Source organism: Sus scrofa, chromosome 6 (assembly GCF_000003025.6).
Source record: "Sus scrofa isolate TJ Tabasco breed Duroc chromosome 6, Sscrofa11.1, whole genome shotgun sequence".
In the NCBI taxonomy this organism is placed as follows: domain Eukaryota; kingdom Metazoa; phylum Chordata; class Mammalia; order Artiodactyla; family Suidae; genus Sus; species Sus scrofa.
In genome coordinates this window covers 92,916,971-92,944,088 of record NC_010448.4, presented here as the reverse complement: position 1 = coordinate 92,944,088, position 27,118 = coordinate 92,916,971, and the positions used below count along the sequence as shown (strand labels likewise).

Sequence of the window (27,118 nt, the reverse complement as noted above, 5' to 3'; positions counted from 1 at the left end):
CATTATTGCCCAGGCTACAGAAAGGGGACCCCCTTCTCCCCAGTGGGGCTGCGTGGTCCGTACTGGTGTACCTGGCCCTCCTGCGTCCTGACCCAGTGAACAATCTCTCATCACTCACTTTCCCTTACCAAGTCCTTCCAGAAACGTCTTTGTCTTGCCTCCATTTTAGGGAGGTGGAGTGGAGGCCCAGAGCTCCCCACCCAGGCCCCCCAGCTGGCCACGACCAGGACTCAGGTGCCCCGCCTGAGCCCAGCCCCTCGTCTTCCCGCAGACCATTTCCAAGGTGCCTGTCTCCCCATGTGACTGTGTGACAGTAAATCATTTTAAAGACTTGGCATTTCCAAGAGGAGCTGGAAAATACCAGGCCGGAGTTCAGAGCGTGTGAAGCATCTTTCATTTAGCGAGTCCTGAGCGGCGGCTGGAAGGGGCGGAAGGGCCGGAAAATGTCACGGGGAGGAGCTGCTGGCAGCTCCGGGCCCTGGCCCTGCCCCTGCCCACCCGCCCACGGACAGCCCGCGCACCTGCTGACATTTAATTCCTCTGTAGCTGACAGCGAGGAAGGCTTGAAGACACCTGCTGCGATTTCCCCCGGGGACCTCGAGATGTCCCCCCTCCCAGGGCCTGGAGCCCCAGGCAGAGGACGGGGGACGTGGAGCCAGCCTCAGGGAAGCCAAGCCTTCTTAGAAAGTCATAAACAGCACGCTTCACCTTCTCCGATGCGTGTTTTTAATTGACGTAAAATAGTGTCCAACAAAATCTAAATTTCAGGTGTATGTATTTTCATTCCGCATCTGGATTCATTACTCAGTGGTCACGACTAAAGGTCTAGTAACCATCCATCACTGTATAGTTGACCCTTCCACCCTTTTCCCTCACTGCCCAAGTCCTGTTCCCGCTGGTAACCATCAGTCTGCCCTCTATCTATGAGTCTGATGCATCTTTTGTTTTCTTTTTAGGGCCACACCCACGGCATATGGAGGTTCCTAGGCTGGGGGTTGAATCAGAGCTGTAGCCGCTAGCCTACGCCAGAGCCACGGCAACGCCAGATCCGAGCCCTGTCTGCGACCGACACCACAGCTCATGGCAACGCTGGCTCCTTAACCCACTGATCGAGGCCAGGGATGGAACCCGCCTCCTCGTGGATGCTACCACTGAGCCACAAGAGGAAATCCTAATGCATCTTTAAATCTCTCACCAACCTCAGTCTCCCGCTCCCTGGGCTCCATAAGCTCTTCCCACTCGACTTGGGCATGATGACCCCAGCTCTTCACCTCCGCTCGGCACAGAGGACATCTGCCCAGCCTCACTGTCACTTGGGACCTAGTCCCTCTTTGAGCCTCAGTGGACATGACTGTAAAGTGAGGACAGTCCGGACACCTGCCTGGCAGGACTGTGGTGGGAACTCACCACAGATCAGCCTTCTGTGATAGGGTTTCTACTGAGGCCTCGGGCCATGGCCCAAGACCATCCCTCCCTCCCAGCCGAGGGCCAGCTCTCATCTAAGGGAGCCCCACGGAAGGACGTGACAAAAGAGAAATAATAGCCCGGGTTGTGGATGCCAGGCACGGAGCCAAGCACTTTATATATGTCCTGTTAACAACCTGTGAAATAGATCGTTTTCCCCTTCCTGAAACTCAGAGGGGCTGGATCCCTGGTGCCAAGCCCAGCTTCCATCCCCTTTGGCTTTGCACCCCCTGGAGCCTCAGAGACATGTCCCTCTGCCCACATGCCCATCTCCGCCCTTAGACACAAGACTTGACAGAGCCAGACAGCTGCCCAAGTGCTCGAGCTTCCCATGGGCTTTAGTGTGGGGCTGCGGACAGGCCTCCAGGGATCTGGGAACCCATGAACTTGTATGTCGTATTGCGTGTGAGCCTGGGTTGCGTGGTTGAGGTGGAGGGGACCATCAGCCATGGAAAGGCTTTGGAGACTCTTCAGAATCTGCAGGGGTCACGACCCCAGGGGGATGAGGACCCCTCCCCCCCAGGCCCACCTCCTGGGGCTGCTGTGGAGGTTGCATGAGGTGAGCAGCCCAAAGCACCTTGCAGGGCTAGCATACCTGATAGGTATTATCTAGAAGGGGAGTCGGCAAACTTATTCTTTAAAAAGAGCCAGATAGGAAATATTTTGGACTTGCGGCACAGACAGTCTCAGTGGCCACTATTCAGCTCTGAAGCTGCAGCACAAAAGCAGCCAAAGACCATAGGTAAACACGTAGGCTTTACTGTGAGCTCATAAACTGCTTATAGACACGGGGAGTGGGCCCCTTTGGGCCACCAGCTGTAGTTTGCCAATGCCTGCTTTAGAAGATGGAGTCCTTCTCAGTTTGGGTCCTATACCTTCTCTGAACCTCTGCCCGCCTCTCTCTGTGTTCGTGATGCTCAGGACAGGAAAAGGTAGCAAAAACTGCCATTTATTCAGAGCACAGGTTGTACCAGGCACGGGTCTGTTTTTTTCCGCATTAACCTCGTTTCATCCTCATAGCATCTGGATAAGATAGATATTATTAGTAGTAGTAGTTCCATTTTACAGAAGAGGAAACTGAGGCAGAGAGGCGAAATGAAGTCCCCAGGTCACACAGCTACCTGGGGGTTGGACCCAGCTTTCTGGCCCCAGTTCTTAACTAGGACATGGGTGGGGCTGGGGTGGGAGACCTTCTCTGTTGGCCCTGCCACTCCAAGTGTCTGGTGCTTCAGCCAGAACAGATTTGGCCCCTTTGCTTTCTCCCTCTCGGCAGGTCTCACCTGCCCCAGCTCGCCCCTGCCTCCTTGCCCCTCCCTGGGCACCTGACACGAGCTCCCCCTTCTCGTGGCTTCGAGGCGGGGGCTCATTTGAGCGCATCCAAGATCGATGTTGTACATGAGAAGGTGCAAATGTAAAGCTGGCTAAAGAGCATAATAGAATTTATGGAAATCGCTGGCTCGCACCATAGCCCTAGCAATGATGGAGGTGATTATTAATTAATCATGGTCTTGGGGGAACAGTATCAGTGCAAGGAGTAATTAAAATGAAGCATTGTACAGTTGTACGGAATGATGATTTATGAGCCCGAGGAATTGCCGCTCTGCCCTCTCCCCTCCGGCAGGCTCAATGGGAAGGATTAACTGGACGGATTGTTTTCAACAAAACCAGTGGCTTACGGACGGATTTCGATCTGGACATCATTAGCCTGAAGGAAGATGGCCTGGAGAAGGTGCGCGGGCTCAGGAGTGGGAGGGCAGGCCAAGAGCAGGGGCTCCTTAAATCGGCGACGATAGAGACCCAGACTCAGGCAGACACCCAGATCAAGGGGTCAAGACCTGGTCTCCCTGCCCCCTTGGCTCAGTGTGACCTGGTGTGGCCAGTGCCTTGGCCTGTCAGAGAACACAGGTCAGCTCTTGTCTGACTCCAAGGGTGCAGAACCCAGTGGCCTGGCCGTGGCAGGTACCCAAAGATTGCCCTGTGAGCGAGGGCCGCCCCAGATGCTTGACCTGGGAAAGGTCAAATGAAAGGCTCATGGGGCAGACAGACTGCCTCTAAGTCCCTGCAGGACTCTCATGGGGGCAGAGGGACAGACGTGGCCTTGAGTAAGAGAAACTTGCTAATGTCCAGGGGGTACCCACCTGGGAAGTAGTGAGTTCACTGTCACTGGAGGCATTTAAGCAAAGATGGAACAACCTTGTTGCTTGTCTGGGAGACTGGAGGTGATTCTTACCCTTGGAGAGAGATTGAAGCCCATGGATTCTGAACTCCCCACCCTAAGCTTCTAAAGCCTCTTCGATTCTGGGAATTTCAATGAGGAAAGCAGGGCCTTGGGGCTGGGGCCTCACATCTGGTTACCATAGTAACATTTGTAATGGGGCCAATTCTGATCCCTGGGAACTCTCAGCATATTCTGACAAAATTGGGCTACTGGGCTGAGAAGGAGATTTAACCTTAGCCCCTGATTCTCAGCATCCCCTGAGACCTGGGGCCCACTGCCGGCAGGTCCCTGGAAGCCACCAGGGCACCTCTCCAACCCTGGGAGTGGGGGTTAGGAAATGCAAAGAGGCCAGAAATGGAGGTGGGGGGCCACCTCTGGTGCCCTCGATTTCTCTCCCCTGCTCCCCGCCCTCCCTGGTCCAGGCTCTGCCTTGGATTATTTCATCACCCTCCAACCTGGCTTCCCACCTCCATTTCTGAGGCCTCCAGCCATCCTGATGCACACACAAATGAAGCCACCCTGCCCTGGACCTGCATGTAGCTCCCTAGGGTGAGGCATTCAGCGTCCGCCCCTGAACCTCTAAGGCTCTCCAGGAAATGTCCCATTTGCCCCTGCAGGCCTAGTCTCCACTAGCCTCCGAAACATTCCCCATGGCCCAGTCACACCCGCTCCTGCATCGCCCAGCCCTTGGCCCTGCCATTGCCCAGGTTGCAGGAGTGCCCTTTTGCCTTGGGTTCGTTCCTGCAGGCACGGACCGGCTCTGCCTGGGTTGCATTTTGTGGCCAAGGTGACTCCATTCACACCTGAGTTTCCCACAGACTCGTGGGGTCGGTGAGCAGGGAGGGGTGGCCTGGGGCACTCTCACCTTTCCTCTGTGACTCTTCCAGCCCCATGTAACCTCAGTCCCCTACGGACAATCACTGTGACCTCTCCTTCAAAGATCACTGAAGCCAGTTGGTCCAGTCCTGTTCCAACTACATCTTCTCAAGCCCTCTTCCAACTTAAACCCCCACAGCCCTGGGGCGCCCCTTCCTCTGCTGGCAGGTCTACTGCAACATTTATCCCTCAAGTAGCCATCTCATTTTTTGCTCCCTCGGCTAGTCATCCCTGGAGATAACCTAAAATTCTAAGGATGGCAATTAGATAGCACATATGCCACCACCTCCCACTCCCGCACCCGTGGCAGGCATCAGTGATGGCCCTTCAGAGCCCTTTTGCCATCTGAGCCCACCGGCTGCTCCCCCCAGCCCTTCGGCCACCGTATGCCTCAACCACGGCTAATACTCGAGAAAACCTCTCTGTTCTACCTAGACAGAGGTTGACCTGCAGAGGTTCCATCAGAGGCTCCTGGCTACAGCGGCCCCCCTGTGCCCCCCCCGCCACCCCAGATTGTGAGCAGAGAGCCTCTGAGCCTCTGAAGGCTGGGTCCTGCTCAGTCTTAACAGTTCTCACAACCCCGTGGCACCTGGCATCTTAGCAGGTCCTGCAGCTGGAGCTTAACAGATGCTTGCTGGGGTGAGGGTTCCTGCTGTTCCTTTAGCCACTGGCCAGCTGTTGGTTGAGAGCCTCCTGCACCCAGGTGTGCTGCCAGGGTCCCTCTTGCCAGGCTTGACTCTGATCTCAGCCCTGTTAAGAGAAGAGCCTCTTGGATGCTGTCTGCCTGTCTCCTCTCCTCTTGGCCTTGAGGGATCCGTGTAGACAGAGATGCCACCTGGAGAAGGTGCTGAGCCCCCAAACACAGCCCGCTCGGCCTCTCATCACTTCTCTCTCATCACTTCTGTTTGCTAAGCCGGGTCATCGCTGATCCAGCCAGCTCCAGCCGGTGGCTTTGGGAGGATTAAAGCCGAATTACCCAAGCATAATTACATGTCTCTCTGCTATCTGCTTTGCACAGCTCTCTTAATGGGATATTTGCACTGGGCCTCTCTGTTTAATAGATTAAGTTTCCCAAGGACCACCCCCCAACTGGGCCAAGGACAGAATAGGCAGGCCAAAGCCCTCCTTGAGAGTGAGGAGCCGGGATGGGCACAGAGTGGGCAGAGCTGGGTTTCAAAGGCTCTTCAAGAGGCCCCGGGGTTTGGAACACTTTGTAAACTTGGTCTTCCCTTTGCCTCCCTCCAGCTACAGGCCTGAGGCCCACATGGGCACCATGGGGACAGGGATTATGCCACCTCAACCAACATTAGCATATCTGCCAGCTTCAGAAGTGAAACCACAAAGCAAACTGCCTTCAGATCCAGTGGCATCTGCTGCCCCCAGGAAGGGTTCTGGGCTCTGTCCTACCCTCCCCCAAATAGCAGCAAAGTCCAGTCTCCCGCCCAGCCTGCCTTCCTGCATGTGACACGTGTCCCTGTCCTTCCCAGATGCCTAGTGAACATCTCCCTTGCTCCAGGCCCTGCTCTGGATGTGAGTGGGCATCTGGCTCCAGACTGGGGTACCCAGGTCTTCCCCAGGAGGTGCCCCAACAGGCTCAGGTGACCCTGTCCCAGACAGGATGGGAGCCTAACCCTCACACTGATTCCTCATGGCATCTGTTGCACCCCAGGCTGGTTTCACGGCCCTCCTCGGGCTGTCTTTATGTTCCTCTTCTCCCTCTGCATTTTCCCTTCTGGCTGTGATGGGTTTGCCAGCAAATGGGGAGCTGGCAGAATTCAGGAGACACAGCCCCTTGGGGGCTTCCTCTGGGAAGGAGGGAGGCAGCAAGGTTGCCAGAAAGGTTGGCCCCAAACATGTCAGCAATGATGTCAATCCTTACGAAGGACGGGGACCAGGGGTCAGCTTGTTGGTGCAGAGAAAGGATGCAGAGACCGCGGACTCAGCCCCCCATTCTCCATCTGTCCGTCCATCCAGGTTGGGGTGTGGAGTCCTGCCGAGGGGCTCAACATCACAGAGGTCGCCAAAGGCCGAGGCCCTAATGTCACCGACTCTCTGACAAACCGGTCCCTCATCGTCACCACCGTGCTGGTAAGAGCCACGGCCCTGCAGGAGGCGCTGGGGGAGGGCTGGCCATCGAGGCTGTAGGGACCCCTCCACCACACCACCCAGCATAGATCAGGCAACTCTTATGAGACTGCTGGGAGGCTGGGAGATGGGGGAGGGGAGCTGCGGGAAGGTGGGGACATTGAGAGTCCCTCAGAAGGTCCCCAGAGAGCAGCCAGAACACAGCAACACTGCTCACGGCCACAGGCCAGAGACCCCAGCAGGTGACTGCGTGGCCTCTTCCCAAAGGCAGAGCGGGCTGGCCCTCCTGCCTGCCTGGGACCTGCCTGGCCAGCCCTTTTGCATAGGCCTGGGCCTCTGCATCTCACCCTCACCCAGTCCCTGAGCCCCTGATGCCATGTTGGGTGAAAAGAGGGAGGGGTAAGTGCCCTCTGCACCAGGACTCAGGGGCCGCCTCTTCCACCCCAGTTTCCAGGGAAAATGCCCTTCCCACTGGTCCCCCCAGCCTGGCAGGTGCCATGGCCACACCTGGGGAACCAAGTGGGTGCTGGGAGCCCACACCTGTGCCACCCTCCACAGTGCCACCCTCGCCATGGCCATGACCATTCTCCCTCCACCCTCCCTCCACTGCCCAGGACCAAATAGTGCTTCCTTCCTCTGACCATTTCAACCCAAGGGATGGCTCTTGGGGTCTCCGGGCTCTGGGCCTCTTGAGGCTCCTAGTGAGCAGGACACACCCAGGCTGCAGGCTTCCTTTGGCCAGTGCTGTGCCCACTCCACGTGCACCAGCCCCTCCTGGAACACCTCCAGGGTGTCAGAGGCTCCGATCCGGACCCACCCTCTCAGAGAGGCAGCATGCTCTTGGCCCCCAAGCTGAGCCACATAGTGAGAGGGCAGCCCAGTCCCAGCCTGGTGGATTCTGACCAAAGACCCTTTGTGGAAAGTTCTGGCCCTGCTCATCTCCTCCTGATAATAAAGCGAATATGTTTATAAGGACCACATGCGCAGAGGCCATTCTCTACCCAAAACAGGGAGCTCAACCTGGTTTGCAGCCCTCGGATAAAGCAAGGCTGCCACAGGATGGAACCTGGAAGCAGCACTGGGCTCCCCGCTCTGGGCCTTCCATGGCTGGTGTTCGGACAGGGCTTGCCCCACCTGCCTCCAACAAAGGGCAGCTCAGCCAGGCCCTACTGGACCGTCCTGTGTCCTCCATCTAGTGCCAGGAATATGCTCAGTGGCTGGGTTTGGACACCGTGGAGGAGGAAGGGATGTGATAGTTAAATCTCATTCTCCGAAGAATCCAGTGAGCAGCAGACATCAGGGGCACCATCAGCTTCTGGGGAGCAGTTGTAGCCAATGGGGCTTATCCCCAGTCCCCAGGTTTAATAGTCATTTTTAAGGGGGTCCAAGTTAAAGGCGATGAGACCTAATAGTCCTGGACATGCTGCTGATGGAGCCAGAATGAGAAGGCTGGGGACACACCTGCTCCCCTCCTTTTGAAGGTGAGACCCCCACTGGCATCTTCCCGCAAACCATACATCCTGCCTACCTTTATTGATTGTCTTTTTGTTCACTAAAAAATATATATGTAAATATCAGGAGGCCTATGGTGCAGCAGGTTAAGGATCCAGCATTGTCCCTGCAGCAGTTGGGTTGCTTCTGTGACACAGTTCAGTCCCTGTCCTGGGAACTTATGCATGCCACAGCCGCAGCCGGGAAAAAAAAAAATACACACACACACATATACATATATGTATATATATACATATGAATGTATCGGACTGCAAAACCAGAGAGTCAGAAGATCTCCTCAGGAACAGGGGGAAAATGTAAAAAAAAAAAAATATATATATATATATATGATTAAAAATAAAATAAGCTGCAAGGATCTATGGTACAACACAGGGGATATAGCCAATATTTTATAATAACTCTAAATGGAAAGTAACCTTTAAAAGTTGTGAATCACTGTACTGTGCTCCTGAAATTCATATAATACAAAAGTAAATAAAAAAAGAATAAAGCAAAACATAAAATAAAGCTTTAAAATAGACCAAAATAAAAAGAGCCAAAGGGATTAGAATGAAGAGTGATGAGCAATTAAAGGAATATTGATGTGGGTAAAAATAGAAACGATAAAAGGAGGGTTGAAAGAGAGCAAATTAAAAAGGTTAAAGGGAAAATAATAAAGAGAAAAATGAAAATAAGGAATGAGATAAAAAGGAAAGCTATCCAGAGAGACGAAAAATTAAAATAAATAATTAATGGCTCTGGCTAGAGAAGGTGAAAAATGTAAAACCAGAATGTCAGAAAGTAAAGGGATAAAAGTGTGACAAAGCTAAACTATAAAAGGGTAAAAATAAAATAATAAAAAGCTGGTAAAAGATTAAACGCGAAGCTGCATGAAATGTGAGATATAAATAAAACACTTTTCAGAAGACAAGATTAAAAAAGGTAAAACTAGTAGGCTCAGAGAGATTAGAAAAGATGATTAAATGAGCTGAGATGATGCAGCCGCAAAACAATGCTCCAACAATAAGAAGGGAGCTAAAGATAACAGACCAAGGGGATGCAAAATGCACACACCTTCAAAGACCACAGGGTTAAATTTTATTAAAATGGCAGCAGCCTGGTTTCAAGGGCGTAAGACCCTGCTGCAAAGTCGCAGGAGATTTTTCTACACCTGCGGAGGCAAAATCCCACAGACATCCTGTGTTCTCACAGCTTCTTGGTCAATACTGAAAGCAAACGTCCCATCCTGCTGCCCTCATTTGCTCCCTGGGGGGGGGTCCACCCACTGCGTCCAGCTGGCTTTCAGCACCCCAGGGACCGAGAGAAGGCCCTTTTGACTGGCATCGTGGACACAGCTCCACCTGCCCCACTGCCTCTCATCCAGGCAAACTTGAGCCCCACAGCTCTTGGGGACAAGCGAGCATGACCAGGACACCAGGGCAGGACTCTGATGGTTAAGAGACTCAAGGAGTTCCTGTCATGGACCAGCGGTTAATGAACCCGACTAGTATCCATGAGGTTGCGAGTTCGATCCCTGGCCTTGCTCAGTGGGTTAGGGATCCGGTGTTGCCGTGAGCTGTGGTGTAGGGCACAGATGCAACTCAGATCTGGCATTGCTATGGTTGTGGTGTAGGCCAGTGTCTACAGCTCCGATTGGACTCCTAGCCTGGGAACCTCCACATGCAAGTGTGGCCCTAAAAAGACCAAAAACAATTTTTTTTATTAAATAAAATTTTTAAAATTAAAAATTAAAAAAAAATGTAAAAATGAAAGAGACTCAAACCTTTGAGTCTGAGTGCTGGCTTTACTGTTCACTAACTGTATGACCCTGGAAAATTGCTTAGCTGCTCTGTGCCTCAGTTTCCCCCTCTGAGAAAGAGGTGGTCATGATTGAACCTACTTCATGGAATTGAGAGAATGAATGATTAACAAAAATAAATGGCACAGAGTGTGCCCTAAGTTATTACTGATTATAAATCCAGTCCCAGGAAGCTCAGGCTTAATTCAGTAAACAGAGTAAGAGTTCTAGAGAAAACCTCTGCTTCCATCCACAAGCAGGACCCTAAACTGTGCTGAAGATTGAGCCTGACCATGATCACAGAGGTTCTCTCTGCCTGGCACGAGGTGTGTTAGGAACGTTAAGCTTATATTTGAATGCCTTTCAGGTGCCACAGACCCCACCCTTCCCTATTGTTTGCCATCGCTATTGCTTCTTACACAGCTGTTTCCTGACTGGTCCCTGAAAGCATCAGAGCTTGTGACCTCCTGCAGCCCTCAGAGCTCTAATCTCCTACTGACACATAGAACTCTACCTCCCAGCCACCACCTCATCTCCTGCCTTGGCCAAAGTCTGAGCCTTGGTCTTGACATCATGGTAATTCGCTACCCTTGGATTCCTTTGCCTTGACCTCTGACATGGCCGCTGACCCACTTGAAGCCAGTGTCCCACCATCTTAACCCCGTTACGCAGTATCAGATACTCTCAGGGTCTGGGAGTGACCCATGACCCGGCTCTCTCCATTCCCACAGCCCAGAGTTCATGGTCTTTCCTGGAGGTAGATCGGGGGCAGAGGATGTGACACCCAGCCTTTACGGTGGTGTCCAAGAAACTCTCTGTGTCCAGCTGAAAATGTCCTCAGAATCTCTTGAAAGTCTCAGGATGGTCTGCATGTCCCAGAGCCCTGGGTGGGGTGAGGGGGGTGGTGTGTGGTACTCTCAGTGTGGGCTCTTGGGGACAGCAGCGTCACTTGTGGGGAGTGACCCAGCCTGATCCAGCCCAGTTGCTCTGGCTGAAAACCCAACCCCAAGCTTAGCAGTCTGAATGCAGGGCCAACACCTCCTGTGGAGAGCACTGGCCCCTGCCTCTCTGGAAGTGTGTTGTCAGGGCAACGGTGCTTTGAGTGACAGGCAGGTACCAAGCCTGAGTATAGGAACATCCACCAGCTTTGCCTCTGGAGAACAGGGCTGGACCTGAGACCCTGATGAGAAGGGGCGTCTCTTCCTCCTCTTGTCCCTAGAATCCAGATGTGGCAGAGAGCACAGGGATGTGTGGGGGCTGTCCCCAAAGCCCCCGCTCTTATCCCTCATCCTGATTCTGGGGTTAGGTGCTAAGGGCACATCACCGTGGCCACGCAGATGAACAGAGCTCGGACCCCGCCCTCTCTGGCCTCAGAGCCGCAGGCTTTTCCCCATTCCTGAGGCTGAAACAGCAGGAGCAAGTGGCTGGAAATCTGCCCTCCCTGCCTTCTCCCTGCCCAGCCCCAGCCTCTGTTCAGGTTCCACTCTTCCGTGAGCTCATGAAAAATTCATCTGCCCAAACCTCAGCTCTTACACCGAGAAAACACACTCACCTCACTCCTGGGAGCCCTGCTTTGGAAAGCTGAGGGTTCTCGGGGCTGCTGAAGTGAGCAACCGTGTTGGCATGTGTGTGGGTACCCCCGCAGGTGTGGGATTGGCTACACACGGGTGTCTGAACACACACTGATGGGTGTGTTTGTGCTGTGTGCACATTGTGACCCACTTAGACTCAACCTCCAGGCGGGCCAGCTCCTAGCACCCTGCACAGGAGAGGGGAGAACTGGGGAGGCCAGGATGCAAGCTGGGAGAACCATCCATCCATCCATCCATCTGGCACCAGGGACCGCTCCCGGCCCCACCTGCTGGGAAATGAGACTCCTAATGCTCTGCCCCGGTTCTAATGGGCAGAAGCCAAGGCCTGGGGTTCAGGGTCCTTGGCCTCTGTATCCGAGCAGCACAGAGCATCCGAGGATGTGGTGTGTTCGTGCCAGAGGCAATGTGTGCTTGTAAACAGGTGTGTGTGTTGGGGAGTATGTTGAGATGCCTAAGCCAGAAGGGGGCTTGGAAATGCACCTCTAGGTAGCCAACCCACAGCTCTCCCTGCACCCTCCCCCCAGGACCCCCTCTTCCAACTCCACAGGTCCTGTCACTGGGAGAAGCTTAGCACCAGGCCCAGCTCTCAAGCTAGAGAAACTAGACTAAGAAACCAGACTAAGAGCTCTGGCAACGAAAAGTCGGAAAAGGTTATTTTTCTGGACCCCTGTTTCCTGTGACTTGTTGCAAAGAAATATTACCCCTGTTCCTACGGCTGTTCTCCCAGAGCAATAGGAGAGCGTGAAGTTATGAAATTGAGGGCACCTTCACTGAGCAATCGATTAGCAGCCGAGAGAGCTTGTGAATTGGCTGTCTGGACATTTCCAGTAATAAATTGTGAAATAGTCCATGAATAAGTAGTTGGCGGAGTTCAGAATTACCCCCTAGGAAACGTTGCAGGTCTAGAGACATATTACGAAGGCGAGCACCATTTTAATGCTCTGGGCTTTGGCTGTTAAATATGTATGCCAGCCGCAAAGCACTTCCCGAAATTAATGGCATTTTACAGCTGCTCCGAAGGCAGCGTATTTATATGGAGATGTATAGATTCTGGGGCTGTGGTGGCTTCCCAAATGAAGGGCTAATTTTAGAGGATAGGGCCAGGGAGGGGCTGGGAGAGAAGGGTCAGGAAGCGAGCTATCTGGGGGACCTTTCCTGAAAGAGTTTTCCACCGCTGGCTGTGATGTTTAACCTTTAGTACCATCGGGCATGGTCTCTAGGCTGGAAGGTCACTGCAGTACCAGGCCACCCAGTGCACAGAAAGATGATAATGATGTTAATAATAATAATATAATAACCATAACATGGCAGTTTACATTGGATGGGCATTGTTCTAAGTGCTTTTCAGAGATTAACTCATCTAATCCTCACAACAAACCTAGAGGGTAGGTTCTGTTATTATCCCCATTTTACGGAAGGAGGTAGATTTTGCTCTGGAATCTAGGTGTGCTTGGCGATTGTCCCGGCCAAGAAGGAACCTTCTCTCCAATTCTTTCCTTGAGCTCTCACATCAGGGCCACCCAGTGCGGTGGGGCAGTTCATTCACTGCACAAGAGTGTCTGACGTAGCAGTTGAGGTAGGATTGGAACCTTGCTCGGGTCCTCTCATCAGGTCCCCGGCCAAGGTTTGGGCAGCGCTTTCCCTGAGACAGTGTCAGAGACTTGCGAGGGACTGCACAGTGGAAGTGTCCCCACGAGCCTGAGTCCCCTGCCCTCCGGGTAGTCCCAGCCCCTTCCCCGGGGCCCCCTGGACTCTTTTCCAACCTTGTGAGTTGCCTCTTTGGCTGAGGGTGGGGATGGGAGGCACTGAGGTTTAGCAAGGAGTCTAGCCCAAGAACCCAGCTTTCTATCCGGTTAGACTGAGCGGTGGTTCTCTCAGAATCCCTGGAGAGGCGGGAAGCCCTTGGGGATGCAGACACTCCCTTGCCCTTTCTCTGAGCATCCCAAGGGATGGAAGAAAATCTAGAGCGAATCAGGCATGGGAAGGGATGGGATTTTAAGAGGTAGCGTTGCCAGGGAACCAGGGCCAGAGAATTGAGGCCACTTGCTGTGGCAGGAGCCTGGCACAAGGCTACGGGTGAGATTCTGTACCCAAGGGTCCCTGATGAGGACTCTTCACTGCTCAGCCAGCTCCAGGGGCCCACAGTGTCATAGGATGGCCCCGCCATTGAGAGGATGACAAGGGGCCTCCCTAATGAGGTGTGTGCCCTTCTCGTGGGCCTGTGGACCTGAGCTTCCCAACACACGTGTATTCAGTCAGCTAACCATTGTCACCCATCAGCTGAAGGCTTGAGGCCTTCTGACATGTGGGGGTGCTGAGGTGGCTTGGGAAAAGTGAAGGCCCAGAAAGAAGCCAAGGAGCTACAGGCAGGAGGCACGGGGACCCGAGCTCCATCAGACTGTAGTTCAACGTCTCTGTGACCTTGGGCAAATTACTGACCTTCTTTGAGCCTCAGTTTCCTCATCTATCAAATGGGGACAATGTCACCTATCTCGCAAGCTTATGAGGCTTAAATCAAACAGCCTGTGAGAGAGTTTAGGTCAGTGGCTGGTACGTAGTAGGAACTCAATAAATCACGAGTTTGCCGAGTTGAGCCCATCCACGGCGGTTCCTCACTCCATGTATCTCAACCTTGATGAGCTCAATAGCTTCTTTCCATGGGTCTTCCTGCCTCCACTGCCAGTTATTCTTTGCAGAGTTCCAGGAGTTTATTTCTAAATGAAGAATCAGGCAGAGTGGTGCTTTCTCTCTTTCTCTCTTTTTTTTTTAGGGCCGCACCCATGGCATATGGAAGTTCCCCGACTAGGGGTCGAATCAGAGCTGTAACTGCCAGCCTACACCACAGCCACAGCAACGCAGGATCCGAGCTGCATCTGTGACCTACACCGCAGCTCACAGCAACTCCAGATCCTTAACCCACTGAGCAAAGCCAGGGATGGAACTTGCATCTTCAGGGATCCTATTCGGGTTCATTAGTGCTGAGCCACGACAGGAACTCCATGAGCGGTACCTTTTCAAAGCCCTTCACTGGCTCCCCATCACCTGGGAGGGAGGGAGCCTGATGTGGGACAGCTGTCACCTGTGCTCTGAAGCCACAAGCCCACCTATGAGGAGCCCCTGCCCCCTTGGGAGAGGCACCACGTCACTCAGGGCCTCTGGCCCAATGAGGTGGTTAAGAGCTCCCACCCCGGGGCCACACCATCCTGAGTTCAGATCCTCTCAATGCCAGCTAAGTGACCTCCCACAAGTCACCCAGTCCTCGTGAATTTACTTTCTGCATCTACAGACTGTGGTGACTAGTATTGACCCCCAGAAGGTTGAAATTCAGGTTAAATGAGGCTATAGGAGCTACTGTCCATTGAGTCCTCCTGCCTTCCTGCTGGGCTCTGTGCTGGGCCCTCCATGGGCACTATCTCATTTGCTGGTTTACTAGTGCCTAGCAGGTTCTCATGTAAATGCAAACTATCACATCATAGCTATCAGGAATTGCTCACTAGCAGATCCTAACCCTGGGGACTAAATCCTTGAAAAGAGAGATATCAGGGAGCATGTAGATATAATCTTGGGTTTTTGGGGGGTTTTTTTGTTTTTTGTTTTTTTGGGGTTTTTTTGGCCATGCCCATGGCACATGGAAGTTCCCAGCCCAGGGACAGAACTCACAGCAGCAACCTGAACCATTGCAGTGACAACATGGGATCCTTAACCCACTGTGCCACAAGGGAACTCTGAGATCTAATCTTTTTTTTTTTTTTTTTTTTTTTTTTGGTTCTTTTTAGGGCCACACCCACAGCATATGGAGGTTCCCAGCTAGCGGTCAAATCAGAGCTGTAGCTGCTAGCCTACACCACAGCCACAGCAACACCAGATCTGAACCTTGTCTTCGACCTACCTACACCATGGCTTACAGCAATGCCTGATCCTTAACCCAGTGGTCGAGGCCAGGGATCGAACCTGCATCCTCATGTTGCTAGTCAGATTAACCCTAGATCTAATCTTTTAAACAGGATTTGGGGAGCGGTCGGGGAAGAAATGATCAAGGACCTTCTGCTGCAGGCTGCTCAGACTTGAGCACTCGTCAGAAACCCCCGGAGGACTTCTCAAAACACACATTGCTAGGCCCCACCCAAGAGTTTCTGGTTCAGTATGTCTGGGTGAGACCTGAGAAGGTACATTTCTGAAAAGTTCCCAGGTGATGCTGCTGGCCTGGGGACCACACTTTGAGGACCCCTGGCCTGTGTTGATGGTGCAGCAGAGCGACCCTGGGATTCAGAATCTGTCTTGAGTTTGAATCCCTGTTCCCCCAGTTACTCGCTCTATGACTGCAGCACGATCAAATCAATAAGGACCTACTGGAGTTCTTGTCATGGCTCAGCGGAAACGAATCCAACTAGGAGCCATGAGGTTGTGGGTTCGATCCCTAGCCTTGCTCAGTGAAGGGGTAAAGGATCCAGCGTTGCTGTGAGCTGTGGTGTAGGTCGCAGACACGGCTCAGATCTGGTGTTGCTGTAGCTGTGGGGTAGGCCGGTAGCTCCAATTCGACCCCTAGCCTAACTTCCATAGGCCGAGAGCACAGCCCTAAAAAGACAAAAACAGCAGTAAGGACCTCCCAAGTCCTGTGCATCTGTGAGGCACAAAATTGATGACACTTTCCCTCTAGTGACTTAGCAGCCCATTCTTCTTTCTTAAAATATTTTTATTTTTGAATTTTTAAAAAATTGTCTTGGAGTGTAGTTGGCTTACAATGTGTTAGCTTCAGGTACACAGCAAAGTGCATCAATTATACATGTACCTCTGTCCATTCTTTTTCAGACTCTTTTCCCACATAGGCCATCACAGAGCACTGAGTGCGATGCAGCAGGTCCTTGTTACTTATCGATTTTGTTTATAAGCGTGTGTATAGGCTAATCCCCACCTCCCACTGCATCCCTCCCCCCAACATTTCTCCTTTGGTAACCGTACGTTTGGCCTCAGAATCTTTTGAGTCTGTTTCTGTTTTGTGAATAAGGTCTTTTGTATCATTTTTATTAGACTCCACATATTAGTGATCTCATACGATATTTATCTTTCTCTGATGGACTTCGTATGATAATCTCTAGGTAGGTCCATCCCTATTGCTGCACATGGCATTATTTCTTTTTCTTTCTTTTTTTTTTTCAACAGCAGCCCATTCTTCTGAGCTCCTCCCCAAAGATGGCTTCAAACCCCCTTGCAGAGGACTTGGCCCAAGCTCTCCGGGCCCAGCGCCTCCTCTGCCTTCATCTGCCCCTCTCCCGTCTGTCCCCGCAGGAGGAGCCCTTTGTCATGTTCCGGAAGTCTGACAGGACCCTGTTCGGGAATGACCGGTTCGAGGGCTACTGCATCGACCTGCTGAAGGAACTGGCCCACATCCTGGGCTTCTCCTACGAGATCCGGCTGGTGGAGGACGGCAAATACGGGGCGCAGGACGACAAGGGCCAGTGGAACGGCATGATCAAGGAGCTCATCGACCACGTAAGGGCGGCAGGAGCAGGGGCGTGGGGGGAGCTGAGGACCTGCCCCCTTGCCAGGAGGCTTGGCCAAGTCCTGGGTGCACAGCAGGGTGGGGCGTCTTGGCAGGTGACAGCCCTGGAGGCAGGGAAGATGGAGCCAGAGGAGCCACTGAGGCTCACCCAGCCCATCCTAGACCTTACCAGCCTTCCAGCTGAGGGCCTTCAGCTTTCCAGGAGCGTTTTCTTTCCTTTTTTCTTTCTTTCCTTCTTTCTTTCCTTCCTTCCTTCCTTTCTTTCTTTTTTCTTTCTTTCTTTCTTTCTGCTTGTTCTTAGGGCTATACATCCGCATGTGGAGGTTCCCAGGCTAGGGGTCGAATTGGAGCTGCAGCTGCCAGCCTACACCACAGCCACAGCAACGCCAGATCCGAGCCACATCTGTGCCCTGTACCACAGCCCAGGCAATGCCAGATCCTTGACCCACTGAGCAAGGCCAGGGATCAAACCCTCATCCTCATGGATGCTAGTTGGGTTCATTTCTGCTGAGCCACAACAGGAACTCCCCAGGAGCATTTTCTAACCAAGCCCTGCTGTAGAGGGCAAGAGCCTGATCTGTACCGCCCCCTTTCTATCCCTTCTCTCCTTTATCCTTAGAGCGACCCAGTAAGGTAGGTACTGTTATGACCACCCATTTAACAGACAAGCTGAGGCAGAGAGAGGTGACAACACCCTCTGCTTCTGAAGCCCTGGGCTCCTGACTTCCACGAAGATCCACCTGACCCCAGGACCCAGGGCAGAGGAAGATTCATGCTACGTCTTTGCAACCTAAAAGCATCAGCCAAAAGGATTGTTATCACTTTGCCTTTCCAAGGGCTGGCAGGAGCATCAGGACCTCCTTTCTGTTGGACCCGCCTGCCCCTCTCAGAGGGGTGCTGGGAAGGGAAGGAGGCTGGAGCTCAGAGCAAAAAGGCTTAAGCAAAGCTTCACCAGCAGAGTCATTTCCTCGGCCCTAGGACATCAGGCCCCCAGGGAAGGGCTTATGGGAGAAGCTAATGGTAAAGAGCATGAACTTGGCCTGGGCTTGAGTCCTCCTCTGCCACTTATTAGCTGTGTGCTCCTTGACAAGTTTCTTAACCTCTCAGTGCCTCAGTTTCCTCACCTGTAAAATGGGAATGATAATAACAGCACCTTCCCCATAGGCAGTCATGAGGACTTAAGGAAGTTGACATCTGAGCCCTGCACAGCACCGTGTCAGTAATTGCTCTTATGAGTTTTATTTTTTTCATTACGGCTATTCCTTTGAGGCTGGAGAAGGAGCTTGAGGAAGTCGCTTTATCTCCCTGAGTTCATTTCCTTACAGGGAAAGACTCATACCTGCCCCGCATGCTTCTCAGCTTGTGCTGGGGGTGATGACTGGTGGGGAAGCAGCTCCTAGACGGGGGAATTCAGTGTAAACGGGAGGGAGTGGTGTTGTCACCGTTATTAGTAATAACTGTAATTATTATGGAAATCAGTCAGCAGGCCCCAGAGACAGCTCCATTTGCCAGCTCCCCTCGAGCTTTGTGAGGGGGGCTGTGGAGCGTGGGGCTCCGGGTGGTCTCTGAGCCTGTCATTTGCAGAGGCGAGCTGGGCTGGGGAGGAAGCGGGAGCACACCGAAAGTGGAGGCCACGTGTGGAAGTGAGCCCCGCTGATGCTGGCCCGGCCACCCACAGCATCTCCAGCAGCCCGAGAGCCTTGCCGAGTCATTTGCAAGGGGCTGGAACTGAAAACCCAGCAACTGCCAGCCCTTCCTAAGCTGACCCTCAGCTGGAGAAAAGAGGGGGTCTCCTCCCTGGCTCCATGCAGCCGTTTCCATCAAGACCACGGGCCCCGACGGCACACGCCGGAGACCTTGTTAAACCCAATTCCCTACAATTGATGAGCCTATTAATCCTAGCTTGGTGCCATTTTTAATAACATCATAACCATTTATTAGTGTCGTCAGATAATTAGTCTTCTCACTAGCTCATAGAAAGCGTGGTAAAGGCTTGGCAATATTATTACTTCCTTATTAGGGATCTGAACGTAGATGTAAAAATGATGAATGCCCACCTTGGCGAGAATCTGCCCCCTGAGGCCCATTTGGAGGCCCTGGGTGGAACCTCTGACCGGCAGGACTTAAGAAGTCCTTCCCTGACACTCTCTGCTCATCTCTGTCCCATGCCACAGGCCTTCCGAAAAGCCAGGGTTATGGGGGGAGACGGGTACCTAGTGGGTTCCCTCCTCTTCACATTCTCACCTTGCCTCAAGTGGCCTCCAATTATGGGAGCAAAAAAAGGTGATCGGACAGAGCCGTGGTTTCTCCATCCATCACCCATCTCTCTCCCACTTCGTCACTCTCTCTATTGTTACTGCCTGCTGACAGTGGGAAAGCTATTCAACCCTTCTGGCCTCGGGAGTTCCCTTCGTGACTCAGTGGTTAACAAACCCGACGAGGATCCATGAGGACGCGGGTTCGATTCTCGGCCTCGCTCAATGGGTTAAGGATCCAGCATTGCGGTGAGCTGTGGTGTAGTCTGAGCATGACCCTCTGAGGCCACCAGGCTCTCAGAGGCGGCTTGGATCCCACCTTGCTATGGCTATGGTGTAGGCTGGCAGCGGTAGCTCTGATTCAGCCCCTAGCCCGCAAAATTCTATATGCCGAGGGTGTGGCCCTAAAAAAAAAAAGCAAACCTCTCTGGCCTCTATTTCCACATTTAGGAAATGGGAATAAGTTTCAAAAAGCCTTCTGTCCAGGATTCTTGGGAAGCTTTAATGAGGTACAGCACAGAAATGCTTAGCTGAGTGCCTGGAGATCAGTTACTGCTCAGCACCTTAGAACTGCCCTGCCCCTTCCTCACCATTCCCTCCTGTCTAAAGAGTGTACGTGGTGACAGGGTGGCAGTGGGAGAGTTGGTCCCATGGCCGTGGTCACCCTGGTGGGCCCCAGTGACCCAGCATCTAGACCTTGCCCTTCTGAATCCAAGCAGGGAGCCTCAGGTAACTGACACACATTGATCAGACTCACAAGGAATTGAGGCATACACCGAGGCATCACCCCTTACCACCCAGGGTGGGGGGGTGGCCTTTCCTGACACCTGCCATCCAGAGCTCTGTTCTGGCACCAGGTCCCCAGGATCCTGCTGGGGAGTAGGGAGCAGAGCCCTAAGTATGGAAAGCTTGAGTCCAAGAGGAAAGGCTACTGCTGGAGAAGGGGCAAGAGGCAAGCCTGGAAGAGCCCTGGGTGCCAAAGCGAGGATTTATTTGGTTTTAATTCCAAGACTACAAGACACAGCTAAAGATGCAGAAGCAGGGGAGTGGCATCAAGGTGGCACTCGTGCCACTGGCTAAACTGGAGCCAGTGCGGAGGCCATCTCTGGACTTGGGTGGAAGAGAGCCTGGTGGCCTCAGACGGTCATGCTCAGAAAGGAGGGGAGCAGGTGACCCGGGATGGAGACACGAAGGGAGAATCGATGAGGTTGGTGACTGGTTGGGTGGAGCAGGTGAGGGGCAGGGAGGAATGGAGGACGCGGTGTGAAATCCCCACTCAGACAGCTGGGGAGGTGTTGCCATCCCCCCAGATAAGAGCCTCCTGGAAAAGCAGAGGATTGGGGAGAGGCTCTGAGATCATGTCGGGGTCGGGTCCCTGCAGGTGGCTGGGCCCTCAGAGGGGGGAGCAGGGCTGGAGGCTGAGCTTTGGAGTCACCAGCACAGCCTCAGGGGGAGCCTTAGGACACAGAGAGAGGCAGAGATTGCTGGAGAGAAAAGAGTTGAGAAAAGGCAGGACCCTGAATGGCAAGGAAGTATGAGGAGGCAATGAAAGGGAGGCTTCAGCAAGATACCCGAGTCGGCAAGGCCAGAGAGGAGGGAGGGAGGCCAGGGAGCACGGGTGACAGAAGCTGAAGGAGGAGAGGCTGCTGGGAAGGGTGGATGCAGGATCTCAAGCAGCAGGTGGGGAGGTTGAAGGAGACAAGGATGGAACAGCATCCATGAGTTGGCATGAGTGTGCTCTCCCGGGGATACAGGGTCAGCCCCAGCACGGGCTCTTGAGCACCCCTGGCCTGGCCTCCCGTAAACCTTGTTCTCAAAGACCCAGGAGCCCCATCCTGGCTGCTCTCCCAGGCCCTCCAACAGGGAGGAGAGAGAGCAGGAGCTTGGCCTCCAGGGAATGGATGCACGAAGCCCCTCCAGGCCACAGGAAGCCACTCATTCTTTTATCTCCAAGTTGTTACATTTTAACCTTCACATGTGAGGTGGTTTCCCTGGCTCTTGGATGGGGCTGGACCAAGATGGGTTTTGACCAAGATGGAGACAAGGAGTAATGGTGGGTACCCCTGGCATGGCTTCCCTTCCCCATGAAAGCAGTCGCACTGGCCAGAGGTCCCTCTGCCTCCCTGAAACCCCGAGAGCAGAGCAGAGGGTGGCACAGCTTCAAGGAACCGTTTCCCTGATTCTTCTTCTAGACAGACAGTGCCTTTGGACTGTCCTGGCACTGCCCACACCTGGCATGGGACTAGGCACAAGCTGGCGTTGATGAATGAGGGATGCGTGAATGAGCACATGGACGTGCACACCTTCCCCAGGGTCATGGCTGTGGAGTCCTGACCCCTGAGCTTGCCATCCCAAGTGTGGGAGGGAGGATCTGCTGTCGAGGCTGTGACCCCATCACACACGGTGCCCCTGCCCTCCCACCAGGAACCCGATCGTCGTTCTGGCTGGCATGCATTCGTGTTAGGAAGGGCTCCAAACCCTTGTTTGGCTGGCCAGGAAAGGCTCTGCCAAGCTACCTCCTTCAGGCCGGTCAGTGCACTTCGAAGCAAGGCATGCTGGGAGCTCACTCGGGGCAGGTCAGAATCCTGGATGGGACAGGGCAGTTGAGAGCAGAGAAACAGATGGACTGAAAAACTAGCCTCTTGTCAGGGCAGCCAGGAGGCCCAGAGCAAGGACTGAGGAGCCCTGGGGAAGCTTAGGTTCTACTTGAGGACTAGGTAAGCAGGGGAGAGATGCAGGAACGACTTGAGCCACATTGAGATTCACTGCAGAGCTGTCAGCTGCCAGGACTCGGCAGGCAGAGACCAGCCTGGGAAAGACCTGGAAAGAGCCTGGCAGGAGGTCAGGGTCCAGATAACCAGGATCCTTGGCAAAGGAGGCTGAGCAGCAAGGAGGTAGCAATGGAGCTGCTGGGGTGAAGGGGGTGTTGGAGGGATGCTGAGGTTGGAGGGAGCAAGAACAAGCCGACCCTCCCGTCCAGGACCATTCATTCCTTCATTCTCTCTGCAAAGCTTGATAGAGCCCTGTCTTAGCCTGGGCTCCTGGGGGGCAGAGCCTGAAGTGGAGGCATAGATGCCGCTACTGCATTTGGGGATGGGACGCCCGGGAGCTTCAGGGCAGAATAGTGGAGCCAGAGGGAGGGAGAGCTGATACAAAGACACAGTATTGAGCCGGTTGCAACGGAGTGAGGCTCTTCCCTGAGTCTGTGCCCCAGGAAAGCCTGATGAAGTGTGTCTCAGGACCACCTCTCAGGGTGAGGAGAGAAGGGGGAGCAGGTTCACCTACGGGCTCCTGACTTCCGTGCATTTCTGGGTTTGGCCAGGCAGGCATGAGAGCCAGTCAGGACCCTGCTGCAACATCCACGGGAAGTTGTGGGGGAAGCAGGCAGAGGGGCTGTGCAGAGACAGGAAAGCGGGGGACCAGAGGTGTCCAGGTGGGCAGGAAGTGAGAGCCTGTCAGCTTGTGCCTGCATGAGGTTGGTCGTAGCCAGGGGGTCTGACCTGGTGCATGAAAGGGGTCTGAGCCGAGCGCGAATGGCATGCCAGACTCAGGGTGGTGACTAGAGATACAGAGAACCCAAGGTCCCAGAGGGAAACAAGCAATGAATCAGACAAGTTAAATTTCATTAGAATTTTCATTGGTGCAGCAAGGGGGAGTATTATGGGGAATTGGGGGAGTATAAAATTGGGGAATGACGAGTTCCCCTCATGGCACAGCAGTTAACCTGACTAGCATCCATCAGGACGAAGGTTCAATCCCTGGCCTCGCTCAGTGGGTTAAGGAGCCGGCGTTGCCGTGAGCTGTGGTGTAGGTTGCAGATGCAGCTCAGACCTCATGTGGCTGTGGTGTAGGCCTGTGGCCACACCTCCGATTGGACCCCTAGCCTGGGAATCTCCATATGCTGTGGGTTCGGGCCTAAAAAGACAGAAAAAGACAGAGAAAAATGGGGGAATGACTCGAGCTTGCCTGCAGAGGTGACTCCTGAGCCGAGACTTGGAGAATGAGGAAGAGACTCCTAGGGCATGGATGTGGTACCGACCTGGGTGGGTCACACCTCACCAGGCATCCTGCAGGGCTGGCAGCAACTGTGCCAGGACAGACCCTGGGTGGACACTGGCCTCATGGCCACGCGGGGAGTGGGGAAGGGGAGTTCTTTTAGAGATGAGCATGGAGGTGTGGTGAGCAAAAATGTCAGAATCCCTCCCCTGGGGTGGTGCAACCCCGAAGCCGGGAACACCACCTGAGCCATTTTGAAAGACACCACCAGGGCTTTGCTGATGGGATTCAGGGACCCACCGTACTCCCAGGTCTGGGGCGTCCGGCAGCTCAGGAGGCCTATGTGTGAAGCACAGGTACATGACCCTTTGGTCAACACTTAGGAATTTTCTAGCACCTGTCCCATCTCTTTAGATATAGACAAACTTTTCCGAGGTTCTGGGTGGCCACAGTGCTCATTGTTAAGTGTGGCACCGGCTGGCTGATGGGACATCCGTGGATACCATCTGAGACTCCATGTACCCCCCTGAGAACTGCAGACCCCAAGGAAGGGCTCACTGGGTGACCTCCTCCAACTCTCGGCAGGTGGATCCATCTGTTTCTCCCATTGATCAAGTCATTCATTTGTTCATTCTGTGTATTCAGTTAAGCCCCATGCTCAGTGCTGTGGATACAGTGTGGGCATAAGTGTCAGAATCCATCCCCTGAGCCTCAGAAGCTTATATTCTAGTGGAGGAAGCAGGCAGTAATCTAGGAAGGAATGACTAGATGGGGCTATTCCACGAGAGGAGTGTGCCCAGGTGAAAGAGCTTCCTTGAGGCCTGGGCCGGGAGGTCCCGTGGATCAGAAACCAGTGAGGAGGTGCTGCTGCTCCATCCCAGGAAACCCTGGAGAAAGGCCCCAGAGACCTTGTGGGAGATGCGGGTAGCTCCAGAAATGCCTTGGCCAGCAGCACGCAGAGAAATCCAGGAGGGGTCTGGGTCGTGTCTTGTACCCCGGGGTGCCGCAGAAGATGGTAGGGGAGGGGCACATGAAGGAGGACGTAGGCTTGGGAGATGCCCCCCAACATCAGCCACGGCCTTGAGACCCTGCATTCTGGTCTCCCAGCCTCCAGCTAGGCTGGCAGATGTGACCAGAAGATCCAATCTCGGAGTTCCCTTCATGACACAGCGGAAACACATCTGACTAGGAACCATGAGGTTGCAGGTTCGATCCCTGGCCTTGCTCACTGGGTTAAGGATCTGGCATTGCTGTGGCTGTGGCTTAGGCCAACAGCTACAGCTCCGATTCAACCCCTAGCCTGGGAACCTCCATATGCCACGAGTGCGGCCCTGAAAAAGAAAAAAAAAAAAATTCAGCTGTGATAAGAGCATTGGGGAGCAGCACAGGGACTACAGGAATGTATAACCTTGACCTCACAGCCTATGGAGGGGACAGGTGCAGGGTCACTGCCCCCAGCTCCCTGAGCTGGGCTGGGCAGGGTCTGCCTGGGCTGACGCCACCTTCAGGACCCTATGGGATGGGAAAAGAGGACCCCTAGAGACTGGAGACCGAGCTATGGTCCATCCCGGGGGGGTGTCCCTGTGGCTATGAAGTGGGGAGGACCTGCCCATCCTTCCTGAAGGACAGGGGCACAGCACAGAGCCTGCTGGGACTCAGGAATGAGCAGGTCTCCCAGGCCAGGGACGGGTGCGCCATCGTCCTCACCACCAAGCCTGCGAGGCAGCTGTCAGCTCAGGAGGCCAGCATGTTGGTAGTTGACCCATCCATGGATGCTTGTGAATTGATGAGCACTCTTTTCCCCTTTGTTCGGATGAGTGGTTGTTGAGGGTGTGGGTTGTCAGGTTGATGTCCAGGGTCTTCCAAGGGGCGCTGTGTTTTCCTAAGCTTGGCGGCTGGGAGTCATCCATGGACACCGTCTGTGACTCGCTTTGCCCTCTTACAAACTGCCAGGTGCTCAGCCAGCTGGCTCGGAGGACCCGCTTGCTGGGCGTGTCTCTTGCAAACCAGCAACATCCCATTGATTCTGTCCTCAGCTCTCCCGAGGGCCTGCTGTGAGCCAGACACCATGCTGGGAGTGGAGCAGACAGTCATGAAAAGACAGCGCTCATGAGGTTGTGGGCTGGGGGCAGGGGGAGAAATCACCCAATATCCCTAAAAGCATGGTCAGTGCTAGGAACTCAAATACCCGGTGCCGTGAGCATCATCACCACGGCAGCCTGATTTCACCTGAGGATTCTGTCTGTGGAAGTGATGTTTGAGCTGAGATCTGGAGGAGAAGAAGGCATTAGCTAGACAGAGTTTGGGGAAGAAGCTCCAGGGAGAGAAGAGTATCCGAGCCAAGGTCCTGAGTGAGCTGGAGGGTCTGAAAGAAGCCACTAGGAAGAAGATGGGGGAAATTAGATGACAGTTAAGGCTGCATGGGCTAATGGGCTAGACCTGCCTTTCCAGTGCAGAAGCCACCAGCCACGTGAGGTTATTTACATTTAAACTTAATCAAAATCAATTGTTTAATTCATTTAAATTATTTCATTGGAAATTAATGCTGTCAAAGTATAAATTCAGTTCCTCAGTTACATGGGCCACATTTCAAGTTCTTTGGGTAGCTGGTGGCTACCATATTGGGCAGAAATATAGAGTATTTCCGTCATTGCAGAGAGTTCTGCTGGACAGCGCCAGCTAGATCATGAATGGCTTCATGAACCCACCATAAGAATGACCTGAATGGATAAGCAGTGAGGTCCTACTGTATCGCACAGGAAACTCTTGGGATAGACCATGATGGGAGATAAGAAAGGGAATGTAGTACATGTATGACCGGTCACTTTGCTGTACAGCAGAAATTGGCACAACAAGGTAAATCAGTTACACTCCCATTGTGGCTTAGTGCGTTCCAAATCCAACTAGTCATCCATGAGGATGCAGGTTTGATCCCTGGCCTAGCTCAGTAGGTTAAGGATCCAGCATTACCATGAGCTACGGTGAAGGTCGCAGATGCCGCTCAGATCCCATGTGGCTGTGTCTGTGAGGTAGGCCGACAGCTGCAGCTCCCATTTGACCCCTAGCCTGGGAACTTCCGTATGCTGCAGGTGCAGCCCTAAAAAGTAAATAAATAAATAAATAAATAAAATTACCTAAAGGGCAGAGAGAAATGTCTTGACATATGTTAAACAGCAGTGGAAATTGGGGAAGAGTCTAGTTAGAGAAACAACACTTTGGGGAAAGAGTGGAAGGTGAATTCCATGGATACCACACACCAGAGACGTGGACAGAGAGCCAGCAGACAGAGCCCTGGGGACAAGTCTTGCCTGTGTAGCAGGAGTGAGACCAGTTTTCTTGGGTGGCTTTGGAAGTAGAGGTACAAGGACCTAGGGGGACTAGGGGTGAATCAACATGTTCCTGCAGCCATTAAGTCCCAAGCCCAACTAGGTGATGCAAAGTATGTGCTGGGGAGGCCCAGGCAGTCATGGTCAGGAGCCAGAGTCAAGGTCAGGTGTCTGGGGACACAGTATGGGCTCCGGCAGGGCAGGGTGGTCCCAGCCATAAAACCTGACTTTCAGAGCGGGACACGTGCAGGGTGCAGGGAGCTGCGTGCACCCTGCCCAGGATCTAAGTGGCACATGTCTGAGTGTCCTAGGACTGTAACGACCAATGGCGACAAACTCGGGGCCTTAAGACAACAGACATTATTCTCTTTCAGTTCTGGAGGCAGGAAATCAGAAGTCAAAGTGTCCACAGAGTTGGTCCCCTTGGAGAGAGAATCTGTTCCGTGCCTCTCTCTCCACTTCTGGTGTGGCCGGCAATCCTTGGCTTACCTTGACTTGAAGCTCCATCATTTCAATC

The 27,118-nt window shown here is 53.4% G+C and overlaps 1 protein-coding gene across 2 annotated transcripts in view; it reads left to right on the top strand.

The window, feature by feature from the left end:
• The window catches only part of GRIK3 (glutamate ionotropic receptor kainate type subunit 3), a 247,752-nt gene that overhangs the window by 183,960 nt on the left and 36,674 nt on the right, over positions 1-27,118 (top strand). For both annotated transcript variants that reach the window (XM_021095961.1, XM_021095962.1), the window contains exons 8-10: positions 3,086-3,193; positions 6,533-6,646; positions 16,811-17,014. In XM_021095961.1, coding sequence (XP_020951620.1) covers positions 3,086-3,193; positions 6,533-6,646; positions 16,811-17,014 — 426 coding nt within the window. The remainder of the gene's footprint in view (positions 1-3,085; positions 3,194-6,532; positions 6,647-16,810; positions 17,015-27,118) is intronic.